The 19,229-nt window shown below is 40.0% G+C and overlaps 1 protein-coding gene across 3 annotated transcripts in view; it reads left to right on the forward strand.

Annotated features, from left to right (window-relative positions):
* Positions 1-19,229, forward strand: part of usp22 (ubiquitin specific peptidase 22) — a 116,891-nt gene that overhangs the window by 93,314 nt on the left and 4,348 nt on the right. For 2 of the 3 annotated variants that reach the window (XM_080206491.1, XM_080206493.1), the window contains 9 exons: positions 3,895-4,064; positions 5,202-5,349; positions 7,674-7,779; positions 8,924-9,085; positions 10,261-10,387; positions 11,082-11,173; positions 15,360-15,422; positions 16,214-16,303; positions 18,326-18,475. In XM_080206491.1, coding sequence (XP_080062617.1) covers positions 3,895-4,064; positions 5,202-5,349; positions 7,674-7,779; positions 8,924-9,085; positions 10,261-10,387; positions 11,082-11,173; positions 15,360-15,422; positions 16,214-16,303; positions 18,326-18,475 — 1,108 coding nt within the window. The remainder of the gene's footprint in view (positions 1-3,894; positions 4,065-5,201; positions 5,350-7,673; positions 7,780-8,923; positions 9,086-10,260; positions 10,388-11,081; positions 11,174-15,359; positions 15,423-16,213; positions 16,304-18,325; positions 18,476-19,229) is intronic. The other variant, XM_080206492.1, reaches the window with a different exon arrangement.

The following is a 19,229-nucleotide window of genomic DNA, read 5'->3' on the forward strand; positions in this document are numbered from 1 at the left end:
AGGCAGTTGACGTGGTATATATGGATTTTAGTAAGGCGTTTGATAAGGTTCACCATGGAAGGCTTCTGCAGAAAATGCAGATGTATGGGATTGGGGGTGATTTAGTTAATTGGATCAGGAATTGGCGAGCAGATAGGAGACAGAGGGTGGTGGTTGATGGTAAGTATTCGTCATGGAGTTTGGTTACAAGTGGTGTGCCTCAGGGATCTGTTTTGGGGCCACTGCTGTTTGTAATTTTTATAAATGATCTGGATGAGGGTATAGTTGGGTGGATCAGTAAATTTGCTGATGACACCAAAGTCGGAGGAGTGGTAGATAGTGAAGAGGGGTGTCATAGTTTACAGAGAGACTTGGACAAGTTGCAGAGCTGGGCCGAGAGGTGGCGGATGGAGTTTAATGCGGAAAAGTGTGAGGTAATTCACTTTGGCAGGAATAACAGATGTGTAGAGTATAGGGCTAATGGTAGGATTCTGAATAGTGTTGATGAACAGAGGGATCTAGGTGTATGTGTACATAGATCCCTGAAAGTTGGGAATCAAGTAGATAAGGTAGTTAGGAAGGCATACTGTGTCTTGGCGTTTATTGGTAGGGGGATTGAATTTAGGAGCCACAACGTCATGTTGCAACTGTACAAAACTCTGGTGCGTCCGCACTTGGAGTATTGTGTGCAGTTCTGGTCCCCACATTATAGGAAGAATGTGGAGGCATTGGAGAGGGTGCAGAGGAGGTTTACCAGGATGTTGCCTGGTATGGAGGGAAGGTCCTATGAGGAGAGACTGAGGGATTTGGGGTTGTTTTTGTTAGAAAGAAGGCGGCTAAGAGGGGACCTTATTGAAACATATAAGATGATTAGAGGTTTAGATAGGGTGGACAGTGATAGCCTTTTTCCTCAGATGGAGAAAGCTAGCACGAGGGGGCATAGCTTTAAGTTAAGGGGTGGTAGTTATAGGACGGATGTCAGGGGTAGGTTCTTTACCCAGAGGGTGGTGAGGGATTGGAATGCCCTGCCTGCTGCAGTTGTAGATGCGCCTAGTTTGGGGGCGTTTAAGAGATCCGTGGATAGGTTTATGGATGGAAAGGGATTAGGTTAGAGGGTCATTGCTTTTTTAATTGGTTGGCGCAACATCGTGGGCCGAAGGGCCTGTTCTGCGCTGTAATGTTCTATGTTCTATCTTGGCCTCCTTTTGGAGGTCTCCAGCATTACCTGTTAGTTTTTAACCAATTTGATTCTCTATCACATGGAGTGAAATGGCTGAAGGCACTGGATACTGCAAAGGCCTGACAATATTCTGGCAAGAGTACTGAAGACTTGTGCTACAGAACTTGCTACACCCCTAGCCAAGCAGTCCAGTACAATTACAACACCTAGCATCTACTTGGCAATGTGGAAAATTGCCCAGCTATGTCCTGTACACAAACAGGACAAATGCAACCTGACAAATTACCAGCCCATTAGTCTACACTTGATCATCAGTAACACGATAGAAGGAGTCATCAATAGTGTGATCAAGCAGTACTGAATCTGCTGACAGATGCTCAGTTTGCATTCGGCCAGGGTCACTCAGCTCCTTTTTACACCTTGATTCAAATATGGACAAAAGAGCTGAATGCCAGAGGTGAGGTGAAAGTGACTGCCCTTGACATCAAGGCAGCATTTGACCCAGTATGTCATCAAGGAACATTTAGCAAAACTGGAGTCAGTGGGAATCAAGGCAAAACTCAGCTGGTTGGAGCCATACCTGGCACAAAGCAAGATGGTTGTAGAGGTTGGAGGTCAATCATCTTAGGACCAGGACATCACTGAAAGAGTTCCTCAGGGTAGTGTCCCAATCACGACTATCTTTAGCTGTACCATCAAGGATCATCCTCCTGTCAGAAATAGGAGTGACCACTGATGACTTAGTACCATTTGCAACTCCTTAGATCTTGAAGTAGTCCATGTCCAAATGCAGCAAGACATGGACAATATCCAATCTTCAGCTGACAAGTGGCAAGTAACGTGTGTGCCACACAAGTGCCAGGCAGTGACCATCTCCAAATGAGGATCTAATCATCACCCCATGACATTCAATGGACTTACTATAGCTGAATCCCACACTATTAACATCCTGGGGGTACCATGGATCAGAAACTGAACTGGACTAGCCATATAAATATTGTGACCACCAGAGCAGGTTAAAGGCTAAGAATCCTGCGGCAATAACTCGCCTCCTTACTTCCCAAAACCTGTCCACTATCTACAAGGTGCAGGTCAAGAGTGTGATGGAATAATCTATCTTGCCTGAATGAGTGCAGCTTCAACAACACTCAGAAGTTCAACACCCTCCAAACTGAGCAGTTAGCTTGATTACTGCCTCTTCCACAAGCACTCACACTCTTTCTACCAGTGACTAACAGTGGCAGTTGTGCATGCTGCCTACAAAATGCACTGCAAGAGCTCACCAAGGTTCCTTAGGCAGCACCTTCCAAACCCACGATCACTATCATCTAGAAGGACAAGAGCAGCAGCTACATGAGAACTTCACCACCTGGAAGTTCTCCAAGTTATTTCTCATCCTAACTTGGAACTTTATCAGTGTTCCTTCACTGCCGCTGGGTCAAAATTCTGGAACTCCCTCCCTAACAGCACTGCGGGTTTACATGCATTATATGCACCTTGGGGGCTGCTGCGGTTCAAGAAGGCGTTCTGAAGGGCATCTAGGGATGGATGATAAAAATGCTGGTCTAGCCAGCAACATCCATGTTCTGTTTTTAAAAAAAAATTAATAAAAACCCTTCCGTCATTATGCTGTTGCAGATTGATAAAAGGCTGTTGGTGAGGTAACTAGCTGATTTTGAAATTGTCCTTTTTTTTAGCTTTCTGTTGGTTGAAAAAATTTTAATGAGTTACTGCACTGGCCAGCCATCGTTTAAACTTTAAATCAAGGTGAAAATTAGTTCAATGCCCTTGTCCTCGTCAACCTCCTAATGACTAGTTGGAATTCCATTTCAGTGAAGTATAGCCACATTAATGGAGAGGAGTTAGTAGGTGAAAGCCACAATAACTTGGTGAGCTTTAGGTTTTAGAAAGTGTCTTGAGGAGGAAAGCAAGGTTGACAGACTGAGAGGAAATTCCAGAGATTGGGATCTGAAGGCATCACATAGTTAAAATTTAAAATCTGGGATGCTCAAGAAGTTAATCATTGGAGAATTGCAGGGCTGGAGGAGTTGACAGCTTGGAAAGGGCAAAGCCATGGAGAGATTTGAAAACAGCGGTATTAATTTTAAAATGGAGATGCTGAAGTACCAGGAACAAGTGTAGATCAACGCGCGAGGAGCAGAATTTGGGGCAAATTAGGACATCAGGAGCAGTGTTTCAGATGATTCAAATTTGTGGAGATTAGAATGTGGGAATCCAACTAAGTGTGCTGGAATAGTTAAATCTTGTGGTATTGGTGAGAATTTCAGTAGCTGAGCTGAGGCACAGAAGTGCAGAATGTTCCAGAGATTGAAGTAATCATCTTGATGGCATGATGGATTTATGAAGTGAAGGATGGGTGAGTATAAGTTATTCAGAACAGTGACTAGTGGGCTTTAGGAATCCATGGTAGCACTGTTGCAGTTTACTGTCTATACGTAAATGATCTGAATTTGGGAACTGAGGGCATGGTCTTAACACCAGAATTTTATTCAGTCAGTACTCAAAATAACCATGAGGTTGCAGCAAGACCAGTAAATGCACTGCTTGGCTAATAAAGTCTCATTCTTACTGAGCTGCAAAATTGCAGTCTTAAATGGAACATTTTTGGTCTTTATATAAAGTGTATTAGGTTTAACATTTTACAGCAAATTGTACCAAACATAAAAGAAATGCTACGTGCTTTCACTTTATAACTTCACTATTCTCTGTTTCAGGTCTCCGAGGCCTAATAAACCTAGGGAACACCTGCTTCATGAACTGCATTGTCCAGGCACTTACCCACACTCCACTACTCCGGGATTTTTTCCTTTCTGACCGACACAAATGTGAAATGCAAAGTCCCAATTGCTGTCTAGTCTGTGAAATGTCTAGGCTATTTCAGGAGGTGAGTGATGAATGCATTGAATGCAATGCAAGTTGCTGTCTGCAATTCAATCTCCCAAATTCCTGAACCCCAGGAGTGAAGCTGCTTCTGAAGGATGCAAAGTGCACTCATGAAGTGTGAAGAATGACATTAAGTCCAAAACTCACTGCACAAAATCCATTTGGATGTTTGAATTTAAAGTGCCTTTTTGTTATAGTGCAAATCTCTTAGACTTAAGAAAAATTAGCTGAGAATGTATTTCTCTGTTCTGGCAAAGGATCTTTACCTGAAATATGTAACTGTTCCATCTTCCCTCTTTCAGATGCTGATTTGGTTTCCAGCATTTTCTGTTTTGAATTCTGATCCTAGCGTTTTTGACTTTTTAGACTCATAACCCAAATTGCACTGGATTTAATTTAATTTAAAACTAAGAATACATCTTGCATTACCCGTGCTTTTACTCATTTAAGTATCCTGTGCAAAATGTCAACTACTTTTTTTTACATATTTGTCAACAAAGTAACTCCGTCATAGATGTATTTCTTGAACTGCATTGAAAGAGCTTAATGTATCCAATCACAACAGGAGAGAGAAATGTTTCCCTTATAAGACAATCTGAGGGTGGAGTATAAGGAAAGATTTTGTCTGTGACCTTCCTTTCAATCTCTTGAAACATTAATACCTACAAAATAAGCAGGATACAAAAAACATTGGTCTGTTTTTTACCAAACTAATGTTGTACTACATCAACTGGGAGATTTTCCTTTTGCAGCCTCAGAACTTTTGTTTCCTAAGATACTGTGTTCACAATTTCATCTTTTTCACAAGAGTGCTTATTCATGGTTTGCCAGATCTTGTGAAAATGAAACATCATTTCCTCTCAAGGTAGCCCACCATCTGGTTACTGAGGTTTGGACTCCCTAAAACAAATGTTTGCGATAGCTACTTACGGATGGCTTCTTTGTCAGCTTGTTCTCAACACTAGCTATAAAGTCAATGTCTTCACTGTAAATTGCAGCTAAAATGTAAGCATGTTTAAGTCTTTTTAATCCCAGTGTTGTGATTTGTGTATATTCAAAGGTTGATTAAACTACAGTGAGAATGGTGAAGTGGATTTCCATTTTCTCAGGACAAAAATATTTATTTTCTTTCATACAGTTTTATTCGGGGTATCGATCTCCACATATTCCATATAGGTTATTGCATCTGGTGTGGACGCATGCGCGGCATTTAGCAGGGTACGAGCAGCAGGATGCACATGAGTTTCTGATCGCTGCACTAGATGTTCTACATAGGCACTGCAAAGGTATGGACCAATGAGAGAGAGCCGTTATCAAATCCAAGGTCTTTGTTGTCAGTGAACTTATTCCTTTCCCAGCCCCCCACCCCTGCAAACGTTATGGATGCTCAGGGACAGTCAGATAACTTGGTGAATTTTACCAGGAGTTTAAAAAAATTCAAGCGTCCTGGCCCCTGATCAAAGTGTGGTTTTCTTTTTGTTTGTAATAAAGTTACATTCTGCACTCAGTGTTTTAGCTTGGTCGATTGTTTAATGCTACTTTCAATGTGAAGGATTACATAATTGGAGAAAGAACTAAAGCTGGAGGCACAATTGTCTATGTTTGAGTGAAGGCATTGAAGGATGCATAAGAGACCAGAGTTGGAACAATACAGGGTTCTCGAAGGGCTTTTGGCTCTGGGAGGGGTGGATTACTGGTGAAGCCACAAAGGGATTTGAACATCGGGATTGCTTTCATCAGAACATAAGCAAACAACAACTTTTCACACATGCAAGTTTTGTATTAAGTAATGGCACCATTATATCTATTTGCAATCCCTGTATTCATGTAATGTAGAATCTTGTGCAGTGGTGGTATACCTACCTCGGGGCCAGAAGCTCAGAGTTCAAGTTCTGCTCTAGGGCACGATGACCACAGAAGGGGTTTCATAAACAGTTTCCGAGTCAACTGTTTTACAAAGTGCAGCAACAAACCCCTGCAATACTTTACAGTGCATAATTACGAACTAATTCAATTCCCATCGTTGCCAATGCTCTCTTTGAGGAGGAAGAGGAAGTACTTGCGTATAGGTCATTGGATGGAAGAATAGTAATGTAAAATTCCAACACCAAGCTGTGGAATGTAAAAATAATATAGTAGGCTCAGTCATGTAGGCATTTCTTTCCCTAAATTTGTTTCAGCATAGGTCCAGTCAAGACTGCACAGATTCTCATAACTGAAGTCTTGGGGGTGCAAACTTCTCTTTCTGTGGCCAAGCCATCAGATTGCCTCAAATTTTGCTTGTATGTAACACACTAACAGATTTCATCCCCAAAAAAAGGTTTTCATATCCATACCTACTGCCTGTGTGAGGAGGCGGAAATGCCTGAATATTTTAAAACCATATAGCACTGAGGAGTCCACTCTTCTGGTCCTAGCAATTGCACTGAAACTGCAGAGCAGTTTAAACATGAAATAAACAGAATGCACATTAATAGGGCAGCAGACATGAATCTTCCTTGCTAGAAGAGATCACAACTCCTTCTACACCACTACTTCTGTCCCTGCATGAGTACAGCCCATAAATGTGCCCATGATTATGCCTGTCTGTTTTCCTAGTTTTGTAATTTCTAATAATGCCCTCCTTGATTTGCAGTCCCAGTCCTCTCGTTTTGAGAGCTGTCAAAACTGTGGAGTTTGTTTAAAATGTATTTATTTGAGACAAGTAGGCTTACATTAACACTGCAGTGAAGTTACTGTGAAAATCCCCGAGTCAGCACACTGCCAGTTCGAGAATTTAGCATAGCCAGTGCACCTGACCAGCATGTCTTTTGGACTGTGGGAGGAAACTGGAGCTCCCGGAGGAAATCCACGAAGATATTGTGAGGATGTGCAGACTCCGCAGACAGTGACCCAAGCTGGGAATCGAACCCAGGTCCCTGATGCTGTGAGGCAGCAGTGCTAACCACTGCCACCATGCCAGCCCACCCAAGTTCCAGTGCTTTGTCCTTAATCCTGTCCATATGTTTTGGGTGGAATGTCTCTGGACCAAGTAGATCTGTATTCCTGCTTGAACTTTAGTTCTGATTAAAGAAGGCATAACTGGACCAACTTGCCCATTAGGTATCAAACATTGCCTCAAAATGTTGAAGCTTCAACCATTTCCCAGGGTGAGATTGTTACTTTATCAAAAAAAAAGGCCCAGTGAAAAATTAAATTTCTTACCAATGTTCCCTCAAGAAAGCACAGCAATCCAAAATAGCAAAGAACAAACAAATCACATGCAACCATTGTTCCTTTGAGAAGTACATTTGGTGCATCATACATAAAGGAACTGTACGTTGCAACCAGCAAACTGCGAACCTACAGGAACATAAGTTTCTGATCGCATATAAAACTCAAATCTTTTATTTTGGCTCTTTTAGGGTAGGCATTTAGCAATTACCCCTCAATCCCTTACGAGGCAGAAGTCTTGGCAAATATTATCCATGCTATTGCAAGTCATATTTGAAATGACTAGATTGTAGTAATTGTTTATATATATTTTTTCCGTGTTTTAACTTCTGTCTTGACGTTTAACATCAATTCAAGATTTCGCAGTAGGTTTTTATCACATTTTCTTTTTGTATAGGTGATGATAATGGGAAGAAAGCCAGTAATCCAAACCACTGTAACTGCATTATTGACCAAATCTTCACTGGGGGACTGCAGTCTGATGTCACTTGCCAAGTCTGCCAGTAAGTGAATTACTTTTGTTGCAGGTTTGTAATTGAAGCCTTGTTAAACCACCTGGTGGTGTAGGAGAGAAACAGCTTTGCAGTACTAAAATTCACCTGTACAGTTATAACTTGAGAGGGTTAGAAGAATTCTATCTTCGTTAATAGTTTTAGTATTATTTTTGTAAAAAAAAAAGCACACTCCCAGGGATAAAAATACCATGCAAATCATCGACCCTGCCCCATCCAGAATCCATGATTGTCATTGCTTTTCTATCTCTCACTCAATTCCTTTTTTGTTTGTACTAACAAAAGTTACAAAATGTAATTCCAGTCCTCCTAAATGCTGACAAGATATTTATCTTCTATCACTATGATCCTTGCAGTCTAACTATTCAGGGCACTTATTTCAAAACAGCCAGTGAATCAAATGCTGCTTAATACTGTGCCACTTTGCATTATTTATGCTGTCTAATTGAAATGACTGGATAAATCAATTTTTTGTCACAAAATAACCTTGAAATTATAAGAAGTCTTAATTGAAACAATTTCATTGTTGACAGCGCAGAGACCATCCCTCGTCAGCATGCTTTGTATTACAGCTATGGGTTAAGTCTTCAATCTGCATCATCTTTCTCCCATCTACTGTTTGAAGCACTGCTGTTTTTAGCTTGAACCCACTTGCAAATTTTTCTGTAGCTAAGCACAGTGCTGCAGAATAACTAAATAGTGATTAAACTTTATACAAAGGTACAAACCTGACTAAAACCAAGCGAAGCAGCAATTTTACTCAAATGCTTGAGCCAGAGAGATGTGCACCTGGCGCTAAGGTATTCATTGCTTCTTGTTTGTTGAAGAAATGAGCTCAGTCACAGTTTGGCCAGGTATATGCACCATTAAATCTGCCGTAGATCCAGAGAGTTTTTGGGCTTCTAGCTGTTATTATGATTCAGTCATGGACATGAGATTAGGATTATTACTTGCATGGTTAAATATACCAACATGAACTGGGTTAAATTTTACTTTTCATCTGTAACTCGCACGTAGCAGAAGATTACTGTTCCTTCTGTGACCTCCCAAGTTAGTTGAGCTGTTGCTTGGTGATGGGACTGCATCTGATCGCTGTGTGTTGCTGTGACCATGTGATAATCTTTTGTTTCTTCAGTGGTGTCTCCACTACGATAGATCCTTTCTGGGACATCAGCCTGGACTTACCTGGGTCTTCCACACCATTCTGGCCCTTAAGTCCAGGCTCTGATGGGAATGTTGTGAATGGAGAAAGCCATATGTCCTCTGGAACCACCACACTTACAGACTGTCTACGAAGGTACTTTCTGATACAGGTTTTCAGTTAGAGAATTTGAACTGTGTAGATATATACAGCAGTATCAATGTAGCATATAGACCATGTCTTTATGTAGTGCAGTGTTTCAGCAGCATTGCAGAATTTTATCCTAATTGATTTGTTGGACAGAATAATCTTTAGTATGTCATTTTAAAGTGTCTTTATAAATGGGTGGAGTGGAGGAACAATTCTGTCTTGCCTTTACACGATTTTGTTACTGATCACCTACCTCGTTCCTTTTCTATCTCCTGTAACCACTCTCAGCTGTACTGTGCCTACTCAGTTGAGCTTTCTGACTTACTGTTTTGCTTTCCCTATCATTGGTGGTCATGCCTCCAGTTGCTCAAGGTTCCAAGTTCTGAAGCTTCCCCTCTTCCTTAAACTTGATCGAACTTGGTTGTCTCTCCTTACTATAGTACCTACTTTGGCTTGTATCCATTTTTTAATTTCTCTTTATAGAGGCACATTGGGTCATTCTTCTACTTTAAAGGTTCTACATAAACTTCAGCTGACAGTTATACAGATAAAGGGGTGAGAAAGAAAGCATTCAACCAGTGCCCATGCTGACCATCAAATTTTCCACTTTTTTTTAAAATCAAAGTCATGACCATCTGCTGCCAATAAGCATATTTTTGTTGATACATTGCAATTTTATATTTAAAGATCCATATCCTATAATCTTCCTTTTCTGTTTCTAATTTAGACACTTCAAGTGAATTTTAAAGCTCTGGGTTGATTTGAAAGTGATCTATTTTTCACATAGTTGGTATTGACCCCATACTCTGACTTGAGACTGATAATATTTAATCACCATAAATGTTATTGTGTGGGAAAAGGATAATTTAGGTTACACAAAACTAGAAGCAGGAGTAGGCCAAATTTCTTCTTGAAATCAGACAATGTTTTGGCCTCAACTACATTCTGTGGTAGTGAATTCCACACATTCACCATCATCTGGGTGAAGGCATTTCTCCTTGCCTCAATTCTAACAGGTTTACCCTTTTACACTCGAACTATAATCCCTAGTTCTGGACTCCCCCACCATTGAGAACATTCTTTCTGAATCTACCCTGTTAGAATTTTATAAATTTCTATTGCTTTCCCTTTTTAAAGATTCCATTACCTGACCAATTCTGTTTACTATATTCCATCCCCAGGTTTACAAGGCCTGAGCATCTTGGAAGCAGTGCCAAAATAAAATGTAGTGGTTGCCATAGCTATCAAGAATCGACGAAACAGCTTACAATGAAGAAACTTCCCATAGTGGCCTGTTTTCATCTCAAAGTAAGTTGAGGCTTCAGAAATTTACATTGACTTCTATAGCTGCAGTCAGCATTCCACGATCTGCAACTGAATTGTTGGATTAAAATAAATTTCTATCTCAAATTGAATAGCTTGTGTGAATGCTTGCGATGTCAACTTGAAGAATAAGATTGTTAAATATAATTTACCAACATTCCTTCTGCACTATAATAAAGTTCAAACAAAGTAATAAAGTAACATCCTTCACTAACCATTTGAGGTATCTGTGTCCCAGGAGTGAGTGGCTCAAAGTGAATGTATGATTAAGTGTTCAGGACTTTTGGTCTGTGTTGGAGTCTGTGTTTGCCAGAAGCAATTTTAGCTTTTGTTAATGCAATGTGCTGTACTTTATTTTAAATCTGTTTTTAAATGGAAACTCTAGTACTCCTGAAGGTGTTGCACATTAAAAGGAGACAATACATTGATCTGCTGAGATAGCAAGGAAGTGTCAGTGGTTTTCTGCCAGTGCTTTAGCCAGTGTTGGCCCAGTGTGACTGTGCTGTAGCTGGTGTGGGCCTGAGTTTGGTGTGCAAGTGCTGGCTTTATGCCTCAATATCAGCACTATCCCGAGAGGAAGCACAGTGTCCAGATCTGGTGCCTAAGAGTTGAGGATGTTTGAAATTGGGGTAGTTGCCGGTAAGAGAATCGAACTGACTCTCTGACTCTACTTGTGTAGCGTTTTGAACACTCGGCCAAGTTACGGCGAAAGATCACTACATACGTCTCTTTTCCATTGGAGCTGGACATGACGCCATTCATGGCTTCCAGGTACTTGTATTTTTGTATAATTATGTATGAGATCATCAGGGAATGAGGTAAAAGAATGACTATTCAGTTTATTTAGCATCTTTTTTTTGTTCTGTGGATGTCCCCCAGCCAAAAGAATACTTTGTGTACATCAAAGTCCTGCAACAAAATAATAAGTAGTTTTGGTGATATTGGTTAATGGGTGAATACTGACCAGAACACCAGATGAAGTCCTTGCTGTTGATTGGGAAAAGTGCCATCAGATCTTTAATGACTCCTTGAAAGGGCACTTGGTACCTTTGGTTTAATGTTTCATCCCAATACCGCTCTTGATAGTGCATCACACCTCCACACAACAATGAATTAAGAGCCTGGGAGGATCTACCTTTTTGATTTTGCAAATACTATCACTGAGTCAAATTAGTATTTTAAAAAGTAGGTGGTGTAAGTTTGACTTGTAAAAACACATGGATTTGTGGAAGGAGAACAGATTAAATTGAGGTATTCCTTAAAAAGAATGAGATAGTAGGGGAATTTGATGTAATGACTCTGATTTCAACACCTTGGATTTGGGGGGAAAAGGAAGAATGTATTAAATCTAGGAAGAATGAAAATGATAAAGGTAACCGTGATTAAATTTGAAGTTCTAAGATGAATCACAGGTGGTGAACCTTTTTTTATTGTAGCAATCTGCAAAAGCTTGCTAGTTATTGTGTTCAAAGGAACTATTGGTACTGCTACCCAGTGTTGCATTTCTGTTAAATTTGGAGTAAGACTCTCTACAACAGTGATTTCAAACCATTTTAAACACACTCTTCTGGCTTCAAAGTGCAGCATGAGATCTACTCTTAAAACTTTGACTTTACTAAAAACCCTAGAATGCACTTGACATTTAGTGTGACACACGATCTGCAAGTGCAATGAAGTTTGGGTCGTAGTTTGAGATGGCCAGTCTCATACAAGTTCATCAGATGGGCATCTGTGAGATGAATGTGATAATTGAACTTGATGACTTTCATCTGGGAAAAAGCCATCTCAGAGGTATGTGAGACCAAAGTTGACCTTCATCTTGAGTGTACGCGATGCCAGAATCATAGAACCCTACAGTGCAGAAGGAGGCCATTTGGTCCATTAAGTCTGCATCCTCCACAATCCCACCCAGGCCCAATCTCCATTTAGCCTAGCTAGTCCTCTTGATTCTAAAATCTATTTAGCATGGCCAATCAACCTAACCTGCGCATCTTTGGACTGTGGGAGGAAACTGGAGCACCCGGTGAAAACCCACGCAGATTGTGACCCAAATCGGAATTGAACCTGGGTCCCTGGCACTGTGATGCAGCAGTGCTAACCACTGTGCCATCTTGCCGCCCCAAAAGAGAGTACTGAAGTCTTTGTCCTTTGACCTAGCTTTCAGCTCTGTCATTTTACATGGTGATTATTTCCTTGTCAAGTCCACTGCTTTGTTCAAATAACTGTCAAAATGTTGTCTGTTCTCCTGATGTCCACTTGAAGAAAACGATTTGAGACAAACATAATAATTTGTTCCATTTTATCTAACTCCTGTAATAGCCTGTAAATTCCTTTTGTTATTTGTTCAGGTGATCACAGAATTTGTTTGGATGGAACCCTTTGTGTTTGACCTGTTATTGAATATACTCCAGATTTGACAAGCACTCAGGAATTTTGTTCTTTAACTGGGAGGACCACAGGCCCAGTTTCAACTTGAACACATTCACTGTACTGATCATGTATGATGAATCTCTAGCTCTCCCATGCAGTTCACAGTTCAGCTTATCAATTTAGCGCTTATGCCTCTAAGAAATGCCAAGTTTAACAAACACGCATCATCTGACAGCTCGAAATATACCTCAATTCTTGATTTAAGAAAGGTGACAATTTCAGGGGGCAGATCTAAAAACCTCTGGAGGCCTTTTCCTCAACTTAACCACCTCATATCTGCATGAAGGATTAGGTCACTATAGGTGGCATTAAGCTTATCGAACAGACGATGTTGCAGAGCTCTGTCTGGAATTGAATTGATGATCTTGACGCCAAACTGTCATACATGAGAAAAGTCAACAACCTTGCTCACTGGTGCTCATTGGTGGATAGCAGAGTGGCAGTTGACAAAGGAGAGGAATTCATAATCATTTCTGCAAAGTGCAACAAAGCCTGATTGGCACTCAGCATTAACAGTGCACCACCATTTGTGATTGAAAGCAGTTTCATGATTGGAATATTTTTGTCGGTCACCTACCTTTCTAAATTTATTGTGGGCAAGTTCACCTTTTGTCCCCTCTCTGACAAAAGTGAATGAATCCTCCTTTATTGCATCTTTGTTTTGTTCGCATGGCATTCAATCATTAAGGAATGTGCCTTTAGTTCATGGTAATAAAAGGGACTTGGTTTCATTGGGTTTATGCTCTCCACTTGGCATACTGACTCTAATTATCACTGGACCTCTGCTGGAGCTAAGACCTGGGAGGCAAAGGCTGCAGAGTAAAAGGGTAAGTGAGCAGTAGCAGACAGTAGTTTGTGGACCTGCTGTGCCAGTGATGGGAAGATCTGGACCCATGCCCATCAAAATGTTTCACTACCTGGTATATCAAAGTGAGCTTTTGGTAAGTGTTCTGTGGACATTGTCATCTGGAATAGACCAAAGTGAAAATAATTTGGGTATTTTAATTCTGCCTCCAAGAGGACAGTGTCTGTCTGGATTTAAAGTCTGCATTCTAATCCGTTACAGCATTTTGCACAGATGACTGTTAGGACGTGATGCATAGTGAAAAATTCAGTTGGTTTGAAATGGCTACTGGGTTTCTTGCTGCAATAAAAACAAAACTGCTCAAAATACTTAGCAAGCAAGCTTGGCGTTATATGTGGAGAGTGAAACAGAGTTAATGTTTCAGGTCTGTGAGCTCTCAAACCTCTCTGTCAAGGTATCTCAGAAGATTTTACAGCCATTGAAACAGTTTTTTGAAGTAAGTCACTTATAATGTAAGAAGCGTGGCAACCAAACTTGTGCACAAGGTCACACAAATGTCAATGGAATAATGACCTGATAATTTGTTTAATTTTTGGGGATAAATATTGATTATGGCAAAGACCTTGGGAGAACTCTTTTTTTCTTTCAGCATTTCAAAACAGCGCTGCCTACCTGAAAGGGCAGGCAAAGCCTCAATTTAATGTTTCATCCAAAAGGCAGAAGCATCTCTAGCGCTCACCAGAACAGGAGTGGATCCTGAAACCATGTTATCTCATTATTTGTTTATTAAATCTTTTATTTTACTAGCTTCCACTATTTGTAACATTTAAATCTCTTGGTGAGGAATAAAAAGTATGGCTAGTGGGTCATATCTTGTGCTTCTCATAGGGATGGTGCTAATATGGCCTTTTAAATATGGTGTTATGAGATGTGACAAATCCATCAGGTCCATGAAGGTTACTCCATTTCTTTAAACTCAGCACTCATCCCTGTGTATTTCCTTCACTTCTGGAGAAGGCAAGAGACCGCTAGATAATTTAGGAGTTCCCTGCCCAAATATTCTCCTCTTCACAGGTGATCAAATAAACCTCCATGAATAAACCTAAACTATTTGGGCTCTCTTCCTGAATTGCTAACCTTGTGTGCCAGATGACTCTTAATCCTAATAGCTTCCTAATTCTGTATGATTGTCAGTAGTAATGGTGTTTGAAAGAAAGCCAACTGACTTTTTAATCTCATTTCGTGATAACTGCAGAACAGGAAGCCTTCTGTTGGTGGGTTCATGTACCTTTTTTGTTATGGCTCTGCAGTTGCCATTCTTCTATTTATACGTGGTGGAATTACTACCGACCTGTGGTCACCTGCAGTCATCTAATGTAAAAAACCTTGGATTTGTGATTATGTTCTAAGATGCCCAGCACCTATTGAACCTGGATGTAATTTGCAAGCAATGATTTGTATTGCTGCCTCCATCAAGTTCACATATAGGGCACACAAGGTTTGCCTTCAAAACACCAGCCTTAATCTTTTAATGTTGCTACCTATGTACAAATCATTACTAAGATACATTAGTGATTATTTGTTGACGGCTTATTCCATCCTTTCTAGCTAGACACAATTTAAGAGTGACACCATAAGCTGTGTTTCTGTATTTGTATAATGATTGCGCAAATGAACAGTATTAAATATGCTCTGAATTGTACTTTTTTTTTCTTTTTGTAGTAAAGAGAGCAGGATGAATGGACAGTACCAGCAGCCTGTGGATAGTCTAAACAATGACAATAAGTAAGTTTTTAAGCAGCTTTAAGTTTGTATTTGCCAAAATGCACAGAATTGCTTCTCTAACACTGCTGTTGGCCAGTTGCCTGGAGAATACACAGTATGTGGCAGAGGTTAATCACAAGGCAAAGATTTTACAGCTAACTGTGTTTCTGAATACTTACCAGTGGCTTTTAGATCCTTGGGGACTTCCATTGTGTTGGTAGCACAATGATGGAAACCACCTGTAAAGCTGGCTTCTTTCTAGTTTAATAACTCTGACAAGTAGGGTTGACAGCATGTTGGCAGTTTGCATCACACCCAAGTGGGTAATGCTGCAAAATATGTAACTTGCTGTTTGACAATATTGAGAGCTTATTTTCTATTTTGAGGAGAGCTTTTAGCTATCAATGACAATGTTGCTTTAAGGACTGCACTTTTAGTAAGCAAATAGTTTCCTTTGATTTAAGCTGACCATAAAATTAACTTGAGAGTGAAAGTAACTTTTTGTTTTTCAGTCTCAGTCACTGAAGTTGTTTGGTGTTCACTGTTTCCTCCAGTTTTTTGATGTTTGGTTTAATTTATAAATTGTAGCTGAGTTCACTGCCCATCATAAATGCTTTACACGTCAAACACTTCATCCTTGTATACGAACATCTGCAACAAGTAATCGTATATAGTTGTGGAGCTGAGGCTTGTTCTCGGAACTTGATTTGGAGATCCCATTGATATATGAGCCTTGCTGAGTATTTTGAGATAATCTGTGTAGTTATGGGAAGGAGAGGCCTGTTCTTAGTGAGTGCACTTGTTCATTCCAGAGTCCTATGTGAACAGCACAGGCTGAGAGAGATGCATCTTGTGTGTATGTGTGGGCATGACTTCATAACTGGCAAGCAACCCAATCACAAGTGAGTCTTTTCGTTATCCGAACGTATTCAATAAGACTAGTGTCTCACTGGTTAGTGGGTCTCAAATGGGAACATCTCACTCCTGATGGTCACTAAAATTGTAATACATTTCTGAATAACTGCAGGCGAGTATGTGTTTCGTGAGTACTTAAGATAGAATTCCACTGTGTGGGGAGAGAACATATGTAGAACAAGAAGACCATTGGTTATTTGTCCTAACAAACCTGTTTTTGACTCTGCCAAAATGATTTATTTGAGGAAGTGAACAATCTCGGTCAAACTTCATGGCAAAGATAACTAGACAAAATATTTTCAATGTCAACTTAAGGTTGCCACTTACCCTTTGCACTCCATGGAAGGACATTTTTGTTGTTCCAGCGGTGTATGAATCACAGATCTCGACGGGGTGAAACATTGATCTTTTATTCGTAAATATCATTCTTAGCCAATAGTTATTTAGTTCCTGTATTGATGCGCACAAACCACTATTGAGTCTGTCCTCTCTTTCTTATCTACAACCATTTATTTTGTGCCTGTGTTTAAAATCCAACCTGCTTTCATCTATTTCATTCGTGCATTTTGAGCACTTGAATTCCATTCCTTCGGGTTTTCAAGTTGCAAAGACTGTTTAAATTGAAGGTTTTGTATCCATAAAGTCTAGAGGGAGCAAAAACCATTCTGATATCCAGACATGCTCCGTCCAGAGTGTATCATGGGTCTTCTAACCACACCAGCTGTTGATCCCTCTAAGTACAATAAATATCTTTTCTCTTTTTAGAAAAAAGATTGAGCAGTGTCATGAATATCTCAATTTCAACATTCAATGCTGGCTCAACCCTTTTATATTAAGGTTTTCAGCTGAACCCAAGTTAACTCTTTCCCTCAAGATGGTGAATAAGGAGCAGTTTTCTATCTGTAACCTTACTTGAAGTTGCTGAATATTGTACAAGTGCCCTCCAACCTTGTACTTGTTATACAAGTTCAGTAGTTTGTTTACTACTTCTATTTCCTTCATATATGTCTCATTTTAAATGTATGGATTGTGTCTCCCCTCTAAAGGAGTCTTTGTTACTTTCTCTTGAATCCTACCGGAGATTGCTTTGCAGGTCAGACTGCCGCAATTGCATACAACATTTCCAGGTGTGACTTCACCAATGACTTGATGTAGGCTAAAATAATTTGTAGACAATGCTTCCAGTAATTGCTGATAACCACTTTGCCCTCTGTCAAAATCCTTTGATTTTCCACCCTATTCACTGTGTACATGTTTGTGTGTAAACGTACAATGTATTGCGCTTCAAATGTTCTTGATTCTCTCACTTTAGTGTCTCCGTGACTGATTTGATGAATTTTGTATAACTACCGAGAGAATCCTTCAGCATATAGCTTAAGGAATAAGTACAGGCTTTTAGTCAATGTCTTGACAGAGCCTGCCCTAGTTATTGTCAGTTTTCAACCCAGGGAGAAAATATGACATAAATTCTTCCTAAAAGTCTCAAATTAATAACCTTCACAAATCCTTTCTGAAAGTCTGGGCAGACAGGTGGGGTGGGATTCTCTGGCCGCACTTGCCTGAAAACCGGAGGTTCCTGTCTGACTTCAATGGAATTTTACGTGGTCCATCCCGCTGGGTGGCAGGTGGGATGGGAGAATTCCAGCCATAGTCTTTGCTTTAAAATGTACTTTGCTTTAATTGCCTCCTAAAGATTTTCCCAGAATGTTTCCAAAGTGCTGTTTACAAGCTCAGTAACTTGTTATAACATGTTATAAATCGTCTGATGCAGCAGAGGCAAACTAATCTTGTTAATATCTAGCTCTTCGTGAATCTGATGAAGCTCTTAACAGTATTGGCTGGTAGAAAACTATTAATGTAGAATTGTTCAGACAAGAATGTTGCGAAGGATCCATTTATGACTGAGAAAATTATTGGAATTGAAGTGGAACACACATCCCATCTGCAGGCTGCTGAACCTTATGCACTTCTGCTGGCCTCAGTAATAGTGTCATTTTGTGTCTCTACAGGTATTCACTGTTTGCAGTTGTCAATCATCAGGGAACACTGGAGAGTGGGCACTATACCAGCTTCATTCGACAACACAAGGACCAGTGGTTTAAGTGTGATGATGCCATTATCACCAAGGCTAGCATAAAAGATGTGCTAGACAGTGAAGGGTGAGTACCAATGGCTAATGTCTGTAATAGATTTGATTTGAAAATTACAGATAGAAAAGATTGACTAGTTCTGAATTTCTTCGATTGTGTAGTCTCAATATCTTTCCATTTCTCCTTGGTATCTTCTATAATGACTACTTTTAACTCTGTTCCACAATACATTGTACACTTCCTCTTTTTCTGTTTAAAGAGTTAAATCTAAAATGTGTAAGTATCTTCCTTTTTAGAAGCTTGAACTTGTCTTATTTCCAGGCTTTGTAGCAATCCTAAAATAATTGGGATTTAATTCATCTACTTCCTTTTAACAATATTAAGTATTTGATCAATCTCTTTCCTGAACCTTCACTTCAAAGTAAGCAATTCCAAGATCTTTAACTCTTCTCTAGACTCAATTTTTGGTTTACTTTTTCTGCACTGAGTCCAATGCCCAAATATCCTTGTTTTAGTGCAATGACCAAAATTGTAAATTGTGTTTTGTGTGGCCTTACTAGTAAGGTTAAATTCATTGCTGCCTTGATTGGTAGTCTCTGCATTCCAAAATCCTGATTCAATGAACTAATTAATATTCTGATCAATGTCATGTCGCCTTGTCATTTAATTGATATTCCCATTAGAATGGGCAAATATAAGCTCTGCATTAGATGGGATGGGATTTTCTGGCTATGCCAACCCCAAAACTGGAAAATCGAGGCAGACATCAACAAACCTTTGCAATGTTCCACCACCCACCCCCCCAACTCAACCTGCGACAATT

The sequence above is a fragment of the Carcharhinus amblyrhynchos genome, chromosome 18 (genome assembly GCF_965287045.1).
Source record: "Carcharhinus amblyrhynchos chromosome 18, sCarAmb.v2.hapA, whole genome shotgun sequence".
Lineage (NCBI taxonomy): Eukaryota > Metazoa > Chordata > Chondrichthyes > Carcharhiniformes > Carcharhinidae > Carcharhinus > Carcharhinus amblyrhynchos.